This window comes from Epinephelus moara, chromosome 6, assembly GCF_006386435.1.
Source record: "Epinephelus moara isolate mb chromosome 6, YSFRI_EMoa_1.0, whole genome shotgun sequence".
Taxonomy (NCBI): Eukaryota; Metazoa; Chordata; class Actinopteri; order Perciformes; family Serranidae; genus Epinephelus; species Epinephelus moara.
Genome location: NC_065511.1, coordinates 28,249,874 through 28,265,102, shown reverse-complemented (window position 1 = coordinate 28,265,102; position 15,229 = coordinate 28,249,874). Strand labels below are relative to the sequence as shown.

At 43.1% G+C, this 15,229-nt stretch overlaps 1 protein-coding gene across 1 annotated transcript in view; it reads left to right on the top strand.

Moving 5' to 3' along the window:
- The window catches only part of tmem145 (transmembrane protein 145), a 63,375-nt gene that overhangs the window by 39,464 nt on the left and 8,682 nt on the right, over positions 1-15,229 (top strand). Inside the window, 8 exon segments of the mRNA XM_050047809.1 lie at positions 283-367; positions 877-948; positions 7,769-7,837; positions 8,486-8,566; positions 8,834-8,912; positions 10,269-10,362; positions 13,488-13,660; positions 14,384-14,504. Coding sequence (XP_049903766.1) covers positions 283-367; positions 877-948; positions 7,769-7,837; positions 8,486-8,566; positions 8,834-8,912; positions 10,269-10,362; positions 13,488-13,660; positions 14,384-14,504 — 774 coding nt within the window.

Below are 15,229 nucleotides of genomic sequence, written 5' to 3'. Positions count from 1 at the left end.
CAAAACACGTATGCTGTCTGGGTGATCCAGCAGTCAGAGGTTCATGTAAAATGCTGGATTTAAGTCCAACAAACAGATCCTGCAGGTCTCCATCATCAAAATGTCATAAGAATATGTTTAAAAATGTATCTGAAGAATCATTAGTCTCATTGCCATTTTGACCCGCAGGATTGTGCGGCTTTAAGCTTTAATGTATATCTTGTACAGATCACAAAGCCTGAATGCATTTTTTATCTCACCTGCCTCTTCTGTCTTTTCTTGCTCCTCTGTCTTCTCTTGCAGGGCGATGGCTTGCAGCTGGAGTACGAGATGAAACTGACCAATGGCCAGTCTTTCTGGACGCAGCATTTCTCTGCAGATGAGTTCGGTAAGAGTGATTAGACAGAAAGAGAGAGATTATGGAAGGAATTGCTGATGGCACAAGCCAACACCACTTAGCACGGCCAATAAAGCACACTGAACTGAACAAATTACAATAATGAAGGGACGGCTGAATGAATTAATGATGATAGATGAACTGAGAGGAAGGGATGAAAAGAAGAGGGGGCCCAAGTAGCTTCTAAATGAATTATTCCTACATCTCCAACGTTCTCTCTGTCTCTCCCTCTCCCCCTACTGTAACTCTCTGGGTTTCTTAACTAATCCGATATCCTCATCACGTACCTGCCTCTCTTGGTTTTTTATCCCTTCCTTTTTCTACTTTTTTCTTCCCCTACCGCCCCTCTCTTCTTCACCTTGATATTCTCTGAACCTCATTGACTCTGGTTTTGATTTCACCTCCTCTCCCTTTTTCACCATCTCCCACTTTTTCCCCATCTTTCGTTCCCATCAATTATTCCATTTCTTTCCTCTACTTCCTCCACCCTCTTTTCACAGGAATCTTGGAGACGGACATCACGTTCCTGGTCATCTTCTCCATGGTGTTCCTCCTCTCCTGCTACTTTGCCTGTAAGTACTGTCTTTTCCACTTACTGTACCTCTCCTCCTCCATGAACTGGCCAATTTTTTCTGACTTTCAGAGCCTGCAGCAGTCATTAAGTGCCCTTTGCTTCAAATCTATAATAAAGTCTACATGTTTTCTTGATGGGATAGGAGTAAGTTCTCATGTTTTCCCCGATAAGTAAAAGGGGGAGCATGTGCTTATTTTTTCTCGGGGCCGGGGGTTTGTCAGAACAGAGCATGAGCAACATAGAAAGTAGGAGAGAGAGGATGGCGAGAGTGGGGCTTGGTTTTCGTGTAAAGGTGAACGCTTGAATGGAGAAGGTAGCGCTAGCTTTGAGGTTAGTGAAGCGAGTTCGTCACATGAAGGTCACAGCTCAAATAACCCGAAGCAGCTGAGAACAAGAGCCCTAAGGAATGACTTACTGCTCAGTGAAAACTCTGTCATTCCCTGCTTCCTTCATGTCCTGTGAGGTTTTCCTGTGCAGCCATCTTCCATTCTTCCAAGCTGTTAAAGTCCGGGTAAAAATAAATATGTGTAATGAGTTTGTCACACAACAGAAAAATGTTTTGTTAAGCACCTAGTCAAATTTGAGTTATTAAAAACGTCTCCAAGTGCATAAAATTAAGTTTCAAAATCTGGGATGGTGGGGGCGTGTCTGCTGAATGTGCTGAGACTACGCCCACTTGCTGGAAAGCTGCAGCCTCCTTTAACTGTGGCACTACAATGGATGTCATGAAAAAAGTCAAAAATGTACCGCACACCAAGTCTCGGCTCCCATTGAAGGCTTTTTTATTTGCGCTGTGAGGTTTCGAGCACAAGGCTCTTTCTCAAACTGCTGTTACAGGATGTATGATGCCTTCAGTGGGAGCTGAGACTTGGTGTGCGGTACATTTTTTCCTTTTTTCATGACTTTTGTATATATGTATCCAGCACCCACTCCAAGTGGACCTTGGGATGTACGTATTTTTTGACTATTTTTACTACAATGGATGTCAGCATGGTGGTTAGAGTGGTTAGCATTGCCGCCTCACAGCAAGAAGGTTCCTGGTTCGAACCCGTGTTAGTGTGGCTCAGGCTTCCTCCCACAATCGAAAGTCATGCATGTGAGGTTAATTGGCGACTCTAAATTGGCCGTTTGGGGTTTTCACCGGGTTCTCCGGTTTCCTCCCACAGTCTAGACATGACATGCAGGTTAGGTTAAATGGTGATTCTAAGTTGCCCATATGTGTGTGTGTGTGTGTGTGTGAGTGTGAATGGTTGTCTATCGCTATGTGTCAGCCCNGTTTTCACCGGGTTCTCCGGTTTCCTCCCACAGTCTAGACATGACATGCAGGTTAGGTTAATTGGTGATTCTAAGTTGCCCATATGTGTGTGTGTGTGTGTGTGTGTGAGTGTGAATGGTTGTCTATCGCTATGTGTCAGCCCTGTGATAGTCTGGTGACCTGTCCAAGGTGTACCCTGCCTCTCACCCAGTGTCAGCTGGGATAGGCTCACTCCAGCCCCCCCCACAACCCCTAACAGGATAAGCAGTCAAGGAAAATGACTGAATGAATGAACAATGGATGTTCCGTCTAGCAGTGTTAGTGGACTTGTACAGCCATTCATGTTTGAGCCACCAGAGTCGTAGCCAGAGGACACTGACCTGCCCAAAGATCGACTTCGTTCTTCTCAGTCTTCAACAGAATGGTACTTTTTAAATTTATTTTGTCAAACAACAACAAAAATTGTAATCAAGCAGGCTTCTAGCCCCGCCAAAAACAAAATCCTGGACACAGAAATGGTGAAAAACAGTCTAACTTTTGGTCTCCACAATTCAGTGCTATATAGCTCCCAGTCTTTTCACATTTTCAACAAGTTGTTTTAACATGTAAAATGTGTTTAGATAGATAGATAGATAGATAGTAAAAGAGAGCACATCTTATAAAAATAGTAGCGTTCCCTGACACAGTCATTCTGTGTTCATTGCCTGTATGACATCGGGAATAAAGGACTTCTTATATATGGTCTGACTGTCTCTAGGGACCCTAAATTGAGGCCCAGACGGGAGCAGCTCAAACTGTGAGTGTAATGGATGTGAGGCATCGGCAGTTATATGTTTAGCCTTCCTGCAATGTTAATCTCACATTTGACTTTACCCCAACTTTAAAGGATTGATTCACTTTCAATTTAACATATTCTCTCACTTACCGTATCTCTAAGAGGTCCCCTGCCTGTTTTGGTTTGTAACCAAGGCTGCACAATATGCGGAAATTATGTGATACATGCTAATGTTGCAATAACGATATGACTTGCGATAAATAAAAAGATAAGTGTACTCTGTACCTCTCTGCAGCCTTCAGTATACTGGTAAAATACAACCAATGAAAAAAGAAAGAGATTTTTCCAACATTCTTTTATTGAACAAATTGAACATTGAACTGAACACAAAGGCATCATAAAAAAAAGTGATAGTTACATTTTAAAGTGCAGTGCTCTACCGATATTTTCCTTCAAGAGTCAAAGTGGCTCGAAAAATGGACGACGATGCTAAATCCAGACGACTTTATAGGAGGCCTCGAGGCCTCCCTGAGTGAAAAAGGCCAGATAATAGCCCTGTCCAAACACAAACACAAACACTAAACAAGCCAAACCCAGAAGCAGCAGAAGAACCTAATGAAAAGGAAGAACCACAACAAGCCCATTCTACCTCTGACAGTCCATAGGAAGACACAGAGGAGGAAGAACCGGAGCTGATTATCGATTACCTGACCTGCATGTCACCAATAAGTAACCTGTCACCACTGCAGGCAGAGTGAGGGCCCAGTAGAGAGGAGGAACCACCGCAGGGAAACAGCAGTAAGAGAAGATGGAGGTTAGATCAGAAAAGAGATTTAAAATGCTAAAGAAATGAGTGGTAAAATAACGAACCACTAAATGAATGAAGTCTTGTGATTTATATTGTAAGTCATTCTGTAATGGACACTGAATCAGTGAGTAGAAATGTGTGTGAGTTATACTTAATGTGTTTAATCAAGTAGAGTTTGATAAATATTGAACCTCTAATGATTTTATACAGAAATGTTTCAGAATGAACTTCATGATGATTATAAAGTTTACTTTAGCACCGAGACTATTGAGCAGCCACAGATGGCTGGTGAAAATGGGAAGTACCTGAATTAGAATAGATGGTTGATTAACAGAACAGCAAAAGCTAGCATCAGGCGGGCGTACCTATGATCTAATGTAGGGACAGTAGAGGAGGAGATTTGATGAGGGACGTCCATGTAGGGATCGAGGAAAGGTATAAGAACTTAAGGTTTTAGAGAAGTGCAGATACCCTGATCAATTGCTGGGGGACACTGCATCACTCTGAACAAGAACTGGAGCTGAGCAGAGTCTTTCCACCTGAGAACGAGATTTCAAACAAGCAGAACAGTTTTGCTGTTGTCATGAATGAGACAAACAAGAGCCTGATGAGATGGGGTTACTGCGAGTGCTGGAGCTCATTCTGTTTGCACTCACTCCACTGAGCGAGATGCTGTTACTGAGTTTAGAGACTTTTGGACTTTTTGCATCTTTACGCCTGGTTGTTATGACTGTTTTATTGCTGTAAGCTTCTGCATGATTAAATTAAAGTAGCTCATCTGTAGTTAAAGTTTTCTGTGTTCGTAATTTGTTGAAGGGTTTCTTAAATAATCACGTAGCCTCTCCTCAGTGATGTAAAATTACAGATTGTGTGCAGCTATGTAAGGTCCGTAGACGAAGGCTCTTATAGGTTGGTCTAGACTCAGCAAAAGTATACTTGGAGCTTTGATCATTTCCAGCAGCTATATCAACTGGTACCTTTCAGAAGGGAGCTGTCGTTAACTAAAGTATTTTTATGTTCGGACCACTAGGGGTGCTAGTGAGAAGTCAGTGGGACAGACTTTAGGAAGAAGACAGTCAATAGCTCCTTCGCTCTTCACTTTGCAGTCTATATTGATCAGCATCTTGCACTGTAGGTGAACAGGCTTATCTTGTCCACTTGAATGTGAAGGCTGGTCTAGACTCTCATACAGGAGCACCAGGGTAACACAAGTAACTTTAGCATCTGTAAGGACCCCACATGCTCATGCCACCGTCTGTTTGAACTGCTTCCATCTGGCAGATGTTCTAAGACCTTTTACGCCTGCATCTCCAGACTAATAGCTTTTTCTCTATAGAGCTTTAACTGCACTGAAGCAGTCCACTAGGCGCCCCCTGTAATCTGTCTGACTGATCCCATAATGTCTGGCACAACTGACTTCATTACAGTAGTGGGACTATATTGTGTTTGCACTGTTTTGGTTTTAATGCTGCACTGTACATCTGAGCTATTTGCACTGTTTATAATACCTGTTACTTTTAATAAGGTTATAACAGTAGTTATTGCTATTTTAACTCATTTAGAATTTTTGCCTTATGCGTTATACCATTGTAACTAGGGCTGGGCATCGGTACTAGATACGTTTATTATTAAAGTAGTACAGAAAATTCTCCAGTCAAATGAAGACTGCATTCGACCCTTTTTGCTCCAGTGGTCTGATCCTGTTACATCCAAACTCCCATCATCAAACAGCAAGCAAACTTTCTGTTGCTGCTTTCGTCAGAGCCGCTTTTCCTGTGGCGAACAGTCAGTTCAACGTATGCCCGGTTAGCACGTGCTAACACATCAGCAGCTAACATCCAACACTGAGCCAGTAAACAGTCACGATAACGTCACGCTGACACCAAAACAACTTGAGTCTGTCATTAAATCTTAATAACCCTTAGGTAACGTTAACCATGTGAAGAGAACAGTTAGCCCTGTCACTGTGTATGTGTGGACAGACTTATCAACTCACACTCACGCAGCAGTCGAGTGTCGAGTGCAGTGCATTGGACGGAGCTGGCAGTTTAGGATGCTGAGATGTCACCAAAACATTCAAAAGTATGGCTATATAACGGGTATGGTGCGTAACTATAAAGGGAGGTTTTGATAACTACCACTGGGGAATATTACTGACCCAAGTCAGCATTCAGACAACAACTGTCGATGTGGAGCATAAAATAATTTATTAAAACAAGTAAAAAAAAAAAATGAGTCTGCTCACTCACAGTGTATTCTAGGTCATTTAAAGAAACCCCACAAAAGCTTAGAGAGCTCCCATCTCAAGATAGCAACGCCACCAGGACCGCACATACATCCTCTCACGCATATACCATCACCCTGTGACAGCTATACTTCACGCCGCTCCATTCATATTATGGGTATCCAAAGAAGTACTCAATCGGTATCAGTATCACTTTAAGGGTACTAGTATTGGTGCTGGTATCGTCATTTTTTAAACAATCTGCAGCCTTAATCGTAACAGAAGTTGCACACTGAATGTCTTTGTACTGTACAAGGACGATAAAGATATTCTTTTGAAAAAATCCCCAATGAATCCTTAATGAATATGAGTGGTTCAGCCAAAGAGACATTTTTCATTAAAAAAAATTTAAAAGCTTGAAAGGGTGAAAGATTTTTACAAAGAAAACAAAAACAACCAAAAATAGACCAAAGTCATTTTTTTTAATGGTGCAACAAACATATTTTTTTCCTTCTCGTTCATTTAATCGACCTTCAGGTTGAGAACTGTAATGCAAATACTTTCAGTTTTCTTAGCCAGGATTTTGAGATATCTGTCACTGAGATTTCTGCAGCCACCCCGATTGAATGGAAGTGAATTTGAGTTTGTGCTCACTGCTTTTAAAAGCAATATCATATCATAATTCAGCAGCTACAGAAACACAGTCATTCTTTTGTTTTGTTTGGTAATTAGTTTTTATGTAATTTGGGTAAACTGGTCCTTTAAAATGAGAGAAATCTGAATATTAAACTCCAAAACTGGCATTATATATTCCTCAGATTAACTCAGTGTCAGTCAAGTGTTTTGTAGTAAAATGTTTCCTACAGTAAAATGAGAAAGAGAAATGACAGTGCAACCTTAAATACTCGTCGTTCGTTTATTTTTCGCTTTGCTTGCCACGCTGCAGCAGAATAATGTAATGAGGTGCAAATACGTCTTTTGGCTGTTGAGTTCTGCTGAAATCTTTTTGTGATTTCATGCAGATTGGGAGGAGGCTTTGAACGCACCGCTGTATCTCATTCACCACGTGCATGTTGCTTCTGCCGGCTTCATTTGAGTATTCACAGACATGGAGGCTTGAGTTTTATTGAGTTTTTATTTATTTGCACAAGTTAAAGTCAAACAAAGGACATAAAAATTAACAATGTGGAGTGTCGTGCAAATAGAGCAAAACGCGCCTAAAGGCCTTTTGGGAGAAACGTGCCTTTGACAGCCACCATTAGAGTACGTTTGTGGAAGTCACAGGAGGATCCAGCAGCGTCTGGCTGGCCAAGCCTGCGGTTATACAGGGCAGCTGTGAGTGTGTGTGTGAACGTTTATGACCCTTCCTCCCCCTGTAAATTTTCCCCGGGGCTGCCTCTGTTTGCAGGAGTGTTTTGGTAGTAAAATTGGCTGCTTAAATACGCATTAAAAATATTTCCCCACAGCTCAGGGAGAGAGGGAGTGGAGAAGATGTATAAGGCCTCATCTGGAGACGGGCGTCACAAGATGGATGCATACTAATGGTCGCTCCCCCCCAATTTATCTGGCCCGCTCCCTTGTTCTTTCCCTTTTCTTGTTCTCTCCGTCTCTCACTCTCTGTACCTCCCTCGCTCTCCTCTGCCATCTGTTAGCATATCTCCATTCTTTTTATCTCTATCCCCAACACACACTCACACACACTCACACACACAACTCCATCACCTCTATCTCATTCTTGTTTTTCCCCCCCCTGCAGACAATCTGAAGGGAAGACAGCTTCTTCACACAACCTACAAAATGTTTATGACAGCGGCAGGTGTGGAGGGTGAGTGCGTCTGTCCTGGATACACACACCGTAATACACACATCGTGCCACATCACACACACACACACTCAAGACGACAATGAGCCCCTCACACGGCTGCAGCATCTCATACCTTAATCCCCACTTCAAGAGGCGAGATATTATCGCCCTTATTAGCCTCTGAATAGGAACTTTTGCAAACAGCCGTGCTGCGTTACAGTGTTCACTGGAGCATGCTGTTACTGACGAATACCCTCCTCAACTTCTCCTCTCCTTTTTCACCCCCCCCTCCACCCACCCCTCCTTATCTTGCTCACTTGTCCCCTCTCCAAATCCCTTTCTCTATTCTCCTGCCACCCCTAAATTCTCCTTCTCCCTCTCCTCCCACTCCTCTCGAGCCGTCTGCTCCTTTTTCATCTCCTTTTATCAATTCCTCTTTTTTTTCCTGCCTTGCTTCTCTACTCCCCGTTCCTCTCCTCTTCTCCTACCCCTGCCCTCTCTCCTTCCTCATTATCATCTCCCCGTCCTCTCTATCTTTTATTTACTTCTTCTCTCTGACATCTCCGTCTCTTCTACCTTTCCCGCTCTTCCTCCCCTGCTCTCCTCATCCCCCCCTCCTTCTCCTCTTTCCTTATTTTCTGTGCTCCCTGCGTCGTTTCTACTTGGCAGTGCTCAGCCTGTTGTTCCATTGTGTCTACTGGGGCCTGTATGCTAGAGATGGAGTTGGCAACGGCAGCCTGAAAATACTTGGTGAGTTCTTCTCCCGCATTGGCCACCGACTGACTGACTGACTGACTGAATCACTCACTGCCCGAGCAGAATGAACGAGCGCACGATGATGGATGTGTGAGCGGTTGAAGTGGTGCATCAGCTGGTTTGACGGGCGCAGGCAGGACCGTGCATGATTTTGCGTGTGTGTAAAGACCCGATTTTTATCTCTCCCCTCTGATATTACAGATTTGGAAACCACAACCTAATTCTCTCCCTGTCTCACTCCTCCTCTCTGTCCGTCTCCAGGGAAATTACTGTTCTCCGTCAGTTTCTTGGTGTTCCTTCTGATGCTCATATTACTGGGCAAAGGTTTCACTGTCACCAGGTGGGGGTTTGCAATTTTTTTTGCAGCTTTTGTGTGTGTGCGTCTGTGTGTGTTTCGTCAAGCCTGTGTGTGTCTCTTTTTAGCCAAGCCTGTCACCTTGTGCGGGTGTGTCTATGCTGCCACTGTCTCCCGCTGTCAGGCCTCGCTGTCACAGTCATAACAGTATCTCATGACATGACAATGTTAGATGTCAATCAAAAAGTCAGTTAGTAAGCCGGGGCGTGACGGTGCGGATGAACACCTGATATGTCAGGAGGAATTTGATAGATCGACGCTATGAACTTTATGTCGTGTTCATGTTTTTGTGTCAGCTGCAGGATTACCTTTCGCTTGGCACGGCCAGCTGACAAATTGTTGGTTCGCTGACTGTTTCCCTGGCAAGGCTTAGTGGACATTTGCTCGAGACGGGCATCATTTCAGATAGCCGGCACAACAGATGATTCACGAGTGCTCTCCAGTTTTACATTTCCAATTTTGAAATCCCAATTATCAAACATGCCAGTTGTTCTCGAAACGTTGTTAGATTTCTCACAAGCTATTCCCGGACGCCGGTGTCTGAGTCAGTTTTATGCAAGAAACAGCTCAATTAAATGGCAGTTCACAAGGTATTGGTTCGTGGTGAGTCATCATCTAAACCACTGCTCACAGTTTGAAGATCGGTCCTGCTCCGGGCTCAGTTGAATCTCTGTGGATATTTTCCAGACTGAACTCTTGTAGCGAAAACTGAGCTTGCAAGATTTAAGCTGGCTTTTTCGACTCCAGGATTACATCCTCCTCTGGGCTCAGAAGATTCTGTGATCTCCTCGACTTATTAAACCCTCTTAAAAGCCCTGGTGAATAAACTTAAAACTGCATCACCATCAAGCTAGAAGCACGACTGTTTATCTGCAGTAACTGATAAGTTGACAGTTTTGAGATAACTACCCGACAACTTTGATACGTCGTCTCTGGTGTGTGGTGTTGAATTAGTCTGAGCAAAAGGGTGTTTGAAAATGCTCGTTACGTTTGTTGACTGCAAATGAAGAGCCATTCATTTCTGATTTTGTGAGTGTGGACAGATTTCTTCACAGCCTGCCGTGTCCATGAGTCTGCAGCCATTTTATATTTATAACTCTCAGAGCTGAGCACACCAGTCCTTTGTGCTGTGTGGTGTTGAATAGCTGCTTTTTAGATTAAGCTGTCTTTGCTTTGTGTGTTAAGATCCAAATGTGGAATTTTGTATGTGTGTTTGCATGCGTCTGTGTATCTTCGAGTGTGTCTGTATTTCTTATCTTCCACTAACTTGTGTGTGACCTTTCACCATATTTGTCTGTGTGTGTTTGTGTGTGTGTGTGTGTGTGTGTGTGGGTGTGTCAGGGCGAGGATCAGTCACAGTGGGTCGGTTAAGCTGAGCATTTACATGACAGTCTACACAATCACCTACGTCATCCTCTTCATCTACGAGGCAGAGGTACCACACACACACACACACACACACACACACTGCACTGTGGTAAACACTGAAGCTACTGCGGTTATTTTAATGGTTAATTAAAGGGTTACTTCACCAAATTTTAAACAGTTTTCTATCATAACACTGTGGGTAATATGTGTAAATGAACTATGTTAAGTTTCCCTCGTCTTGGCAGTGACATGATCTTCCTGCTTCGCTGGTGCCAGGGCTGTTGCTCAAACTACAAATTGTACTTCCTCATTGTTGAATGCCCACCACCACGGACACAAGCGCCCCTTTTCCACCAAAATTTGCGCATGTATGCAGGCTTTTTTAACACGATAAAACCTGCTAAAAAAAAGGCCATAGACTTGCCAGTAGAATAGAGCTGCTTATACAGCTTTGCTGCGGACAAGCACGCCTTTCTGTGTTTATTTTTTCTTTCCCTTTTTAATTGATATGCCATGTTTTGGGTCAAGGACAGGCTGTAAAACTGGTTAGTAAATGTTTGAGCACTTGTTGGGCAGATATGGATCGTATTTTGTGATCACTGCATCTCATCAGAAAAGGGATGTAATGAGCTCATTCACCAGGTTGTTGTGTTTCCATTAATGCCAGAACCAGAGCTGATAAATACCCATGTCTGCTGCAAAGTAACTAGACCCGAGTGTGAATGATGACTGTAACCTTTCCTATTACATATAAAAGCCAGATGTTAGTGGGTGTTACTGGGTTTTTTGTGGTGCAATGGGAAAGTGGCTACAGAGTACAGAAGCGGATCAAGAGAGAGAGCTCCCTCTCATCTCGCTCAAACTCAGACCAAACTTATCAAACAGTAAAACTAGGAAGTGCTGATCAAATATAAACCAAGAGTCTGTTACTGTGTCGCCTATTTCTCACCTAAATGTTTCTAGAAACATATTTTAGTGCACTGTTTGGCTGTAATATGAGAGTTTGTGAACAGGAAGTGGGCACCATACTGCTTCCTGTATTGTAAAAATGGCTGAAAAGGCTGAAAATACTGTGAACAAACTGTAAAACTAGGCAGTGCTGATCAAATACAAGCCAAGATTCTGTTACTGCATTGTCTATTTCTCACCTAATTGTTTTTAGAAACATATTTTAGTGCACTGTTTGGCTGTAGTATGAGAGTTTGTGAACAGGAAGTGGGCACCATAGTGTTTCCTTATTGTAGAAAAGGCTGAAAATACTGTGAACAAACTGTAAAACTAGGCAGCGCTGATCAAATACAAGCCAAGATTCTGTTACTGCGTCACCTATTTCTCACCTAAAACATTTTTTCAGAAACATATTTTAACTTCCTGTTTAACTGTTATAGTCCTGTCCTGTTACCAGCAGGCCACCATATTGTTTTCAGATGAGCGTTCATTGGTCCGGTGTGGCGCAGGGCATTACCGGTAGTTGTAGGTTTGCTACCTAAATTAGAAAATCTGTTGTTTTATTCCAAGAACTTCTCAAATGCTGTTGCTCACTGTCTGTTATATTATATTATGTAAATTTGGACCGTGAGTTGACAGAACAAACAATATGAAGACCTCAGTTTATGCTCTGGGAAATTACCATGGACATTTTCCACTATTCTAACACTTCTCTTTACAACACTGTGTTGACAAAGATGTATTGATTTACTGGGGAAGTAACTGACAGAATCACGAACAGTAAAAATAATCTTTCATGGCAGCCCTAATAAAAATCACCTATACAGTAGTTACCAAAACAAAGTCCTCTGAAGTTTGGTTCCCTTTTATTCAAAGTTCAGATTCCAGCTAGTAAAACATGAACACTTTCAGCACTTCAGATGTGACTTGAAAGCAGCGTCTGAATAATGCCCAGCATTACCGGTGATGATTTCTGACTCGACACGGTATCTCTGCACCCGTATTATTGCTCTCTTTGGCTTTTTTAATAATCCCATAAATATTCATGCAAGAGTCGAGCCCACAGATCAACGTGGGCTGTAATGGCTTTTTCTGTCAAGACACTTAATTACATTGATACATTGCTAATTATGAATATGCATCAAGTTGATTGTTAAAAAAAGGAACTCCTTGATGAGTTACAAATTATGGGTCTAAACAGTAAACAGTGAGACGACTCCTAACTCCCGACGACCAACACGACTAGAGAGATTTGCAGTGCTTAGTACTGTACCTGAGATAATAAATCATAGATCAGACCACTAATCAGCGCTCTGATTAACCAGACTGTCTGTGTGTGAGGAAGGAAACAGATTTCATCAGCCATGATGTTATAGCATGTGTAGCATTATGAGCTCATGAATTAATTAGGCACTCGGGAGGGTTGCAGCTACATACAGTACATCCGTGCACGCTGCAGAGGCTTCGGCACAGTCCGATGTAATGACAGTACATTCAGGGACAGTGGATTACAGCCTTTGAATACAGCCTTTTAATGACCCAGTGGGAGTAGTGCAGTGGAAGTATTCGTGCTATATTTAATGCTGGAGCCTATAGCCATCTCTCACACTGCAATATGTGGATCTGAAGCAGTGTAATTTATCTGCTGCCTGCCCTCTTACATGGTCCCTGCTATTAAAGAGCTCAAAGCTCAGGGGAGCTCCTGCTAAAAATACGCCAAACTAGGTTACAATTGGAACTGAAATAAAGAGTTGAGGAGTGTTCCTGGTGCCGGGCCTGCAGTTGGGGGAATCTGACATGCTCAGGCTGGCTGGTTGGATCCCAAGAATCTCCACACCGAGCTGCGAGATCTATGCATTATGTAGTAACAGGTAACCCGGTATGGCCCAACGCTATCCAGTCACTGGACTGTGAAATGCAATCCAGCGTCTGCAGATGCAAGACACACACACACACACACACACACACACACACACACACGCAAACCTGTCCACACACATGCCGATGACCCAGTTGTGGAGAAGAAGTGTCAATGTCAAATACCGGCGCAGAATGCAACAAGCTGAGCTTTGGCTCGGTCGTCGCAGTGCATCAGCCGAGCCACGACCAATCCATCTTAGTAATTAGGACACAGACTACAATGTGTAGCCAAGCCAAACTGCTCCTTTTCTGCTTTGTGTAAAAAAAGTTTAGCTCATTTAAAGTGTCTCCTCTTTGGCGTAACTTCTCATGTCCCTGTGCCAGTTCTTTGACCCAGGTGAAGTGCTGTACGCCTACGACAGCCCCGCAGGCTACGGACTGATGGGTCTGCAGCTGCTGGCCTACGTGTGGTTCTGCTACGCCGTGCTGGTCTCTCTGAAGCATTACCCTGAGAAACAGCCCTTCTATGTCCCTTTCTTCACCACGTACACGCTATGGTGAGCCCCGCACAGCTTCCTCCCTAACTCTGCCCTCGCCGCAGATAATAGCACCTGAGCGAGATTGCAGGAGTAGAAAAATACACATTTCTCTGTTTGAGGTCTCTCCAATTTGAATAATTTATGCAGCTCTATAAAAATGTGCGTGAGATAGCTGATGCTTTAGCGGTCCAGGAATGAAAAGTTGTTTATTTTACACTACCCTCCTACAACACTGTGTGCTCGATCGCTGTGCTCTACTAACACTGTAGATAATTGTGCTTGAGTGAATGATTGCTAGAGGAAAACATCTATTTTTACACAGCTGATGAGGTCTCTTCTATTAGAATAATTTATGCTTCCATATATATGTGTGCTAGATAGTTTAAAGCTTTGTACTGTAAAGTAGTGTTTTCCCTTTTTAAACAACCCTGAGAAAAACTCGTCTAAACACACTGCTCGGCTCTCTGCCCTTCACTCACTGGGTGTAATAGCACAAGCTTCAAATGAAGTGTAGATTACAAAGACTAATATTATCTCTGTATCTCTCTCTCATTGCTGTCTCTATCTCCCGCCTCATTATCTGCGTCTCTCCTTTTCTTCCATCTTTATCTCTCTGCGTGCTTTACATCTGTTTCTGCTGCCTCTTTTTCTCTCACCATCCAGTCCTGTTCTCGTCTTTTTCCTCTTCTTTTAATGTATTTTTTTCCCATTATCTTAAATCTACTCACTTGTCTTCCTCAGGTTTTTCGCAGTGCCTGTTATGGCTCTGATCGCCAACTTTGGGATCCCTCGCTGGGCCAGGGAGAAGATCGTCAACGGCATCCAGCTCGGCATCCACCTCTACGCTCACATCGTCTTCCTCGTTCGTACCACACACAAACACACACACACACACACACACGCTCATGCAGACCCTTGCACTTCCACATAGTTCACATTATTCAAGAGTCATTATTGCCACTGTCAGTCATACATTATTCACTATCCTTGAGTCATAACTGCCTCATGCTGATTGTCTCCTCCACACATCATTATCTACCTCTTCCTCACCTTCGACACATTGTTCTTTACTAATGGGCCGTACTGCTCACGCAAATGTCCTTTCATGTTCCTGCTCGCCGCATGCATTGCAATCCAGAATCCCTACTTGGACCTTATATGCTCTGGTTATGTGCTAGCTACTGTATATACTGTTTATAGTTTAAGTTCAAGACCTTTATTCGTCCCTGCGGGGCAAGTGCTTTTGCTGCAGTAGCAATAAATCAAAACACAACAAAAGAAACAAGAACACAAGGCGAAACACACAAGATAAAAACCACACATTAGGTATGGGAATTGATAAGATTGTATTGACACCAGTGACATTATCAGTTCTGCTCATCAGTCTGACTGCTTATGGATTCTTTAATTGCCTTACCTTACAGCCAGCCCTGGGGCCAGTTGTGGACCACGGACTGATTATGAATGGCCCGCAGCATGTCTTTCAAAATATACTATATGTGGACAGCCACACAATATTGGTTAATCAAGGAAGTTCACTTCACATTTTTTCTGTTCATCTCATGATGGCAGCAGTATCAGACGGTC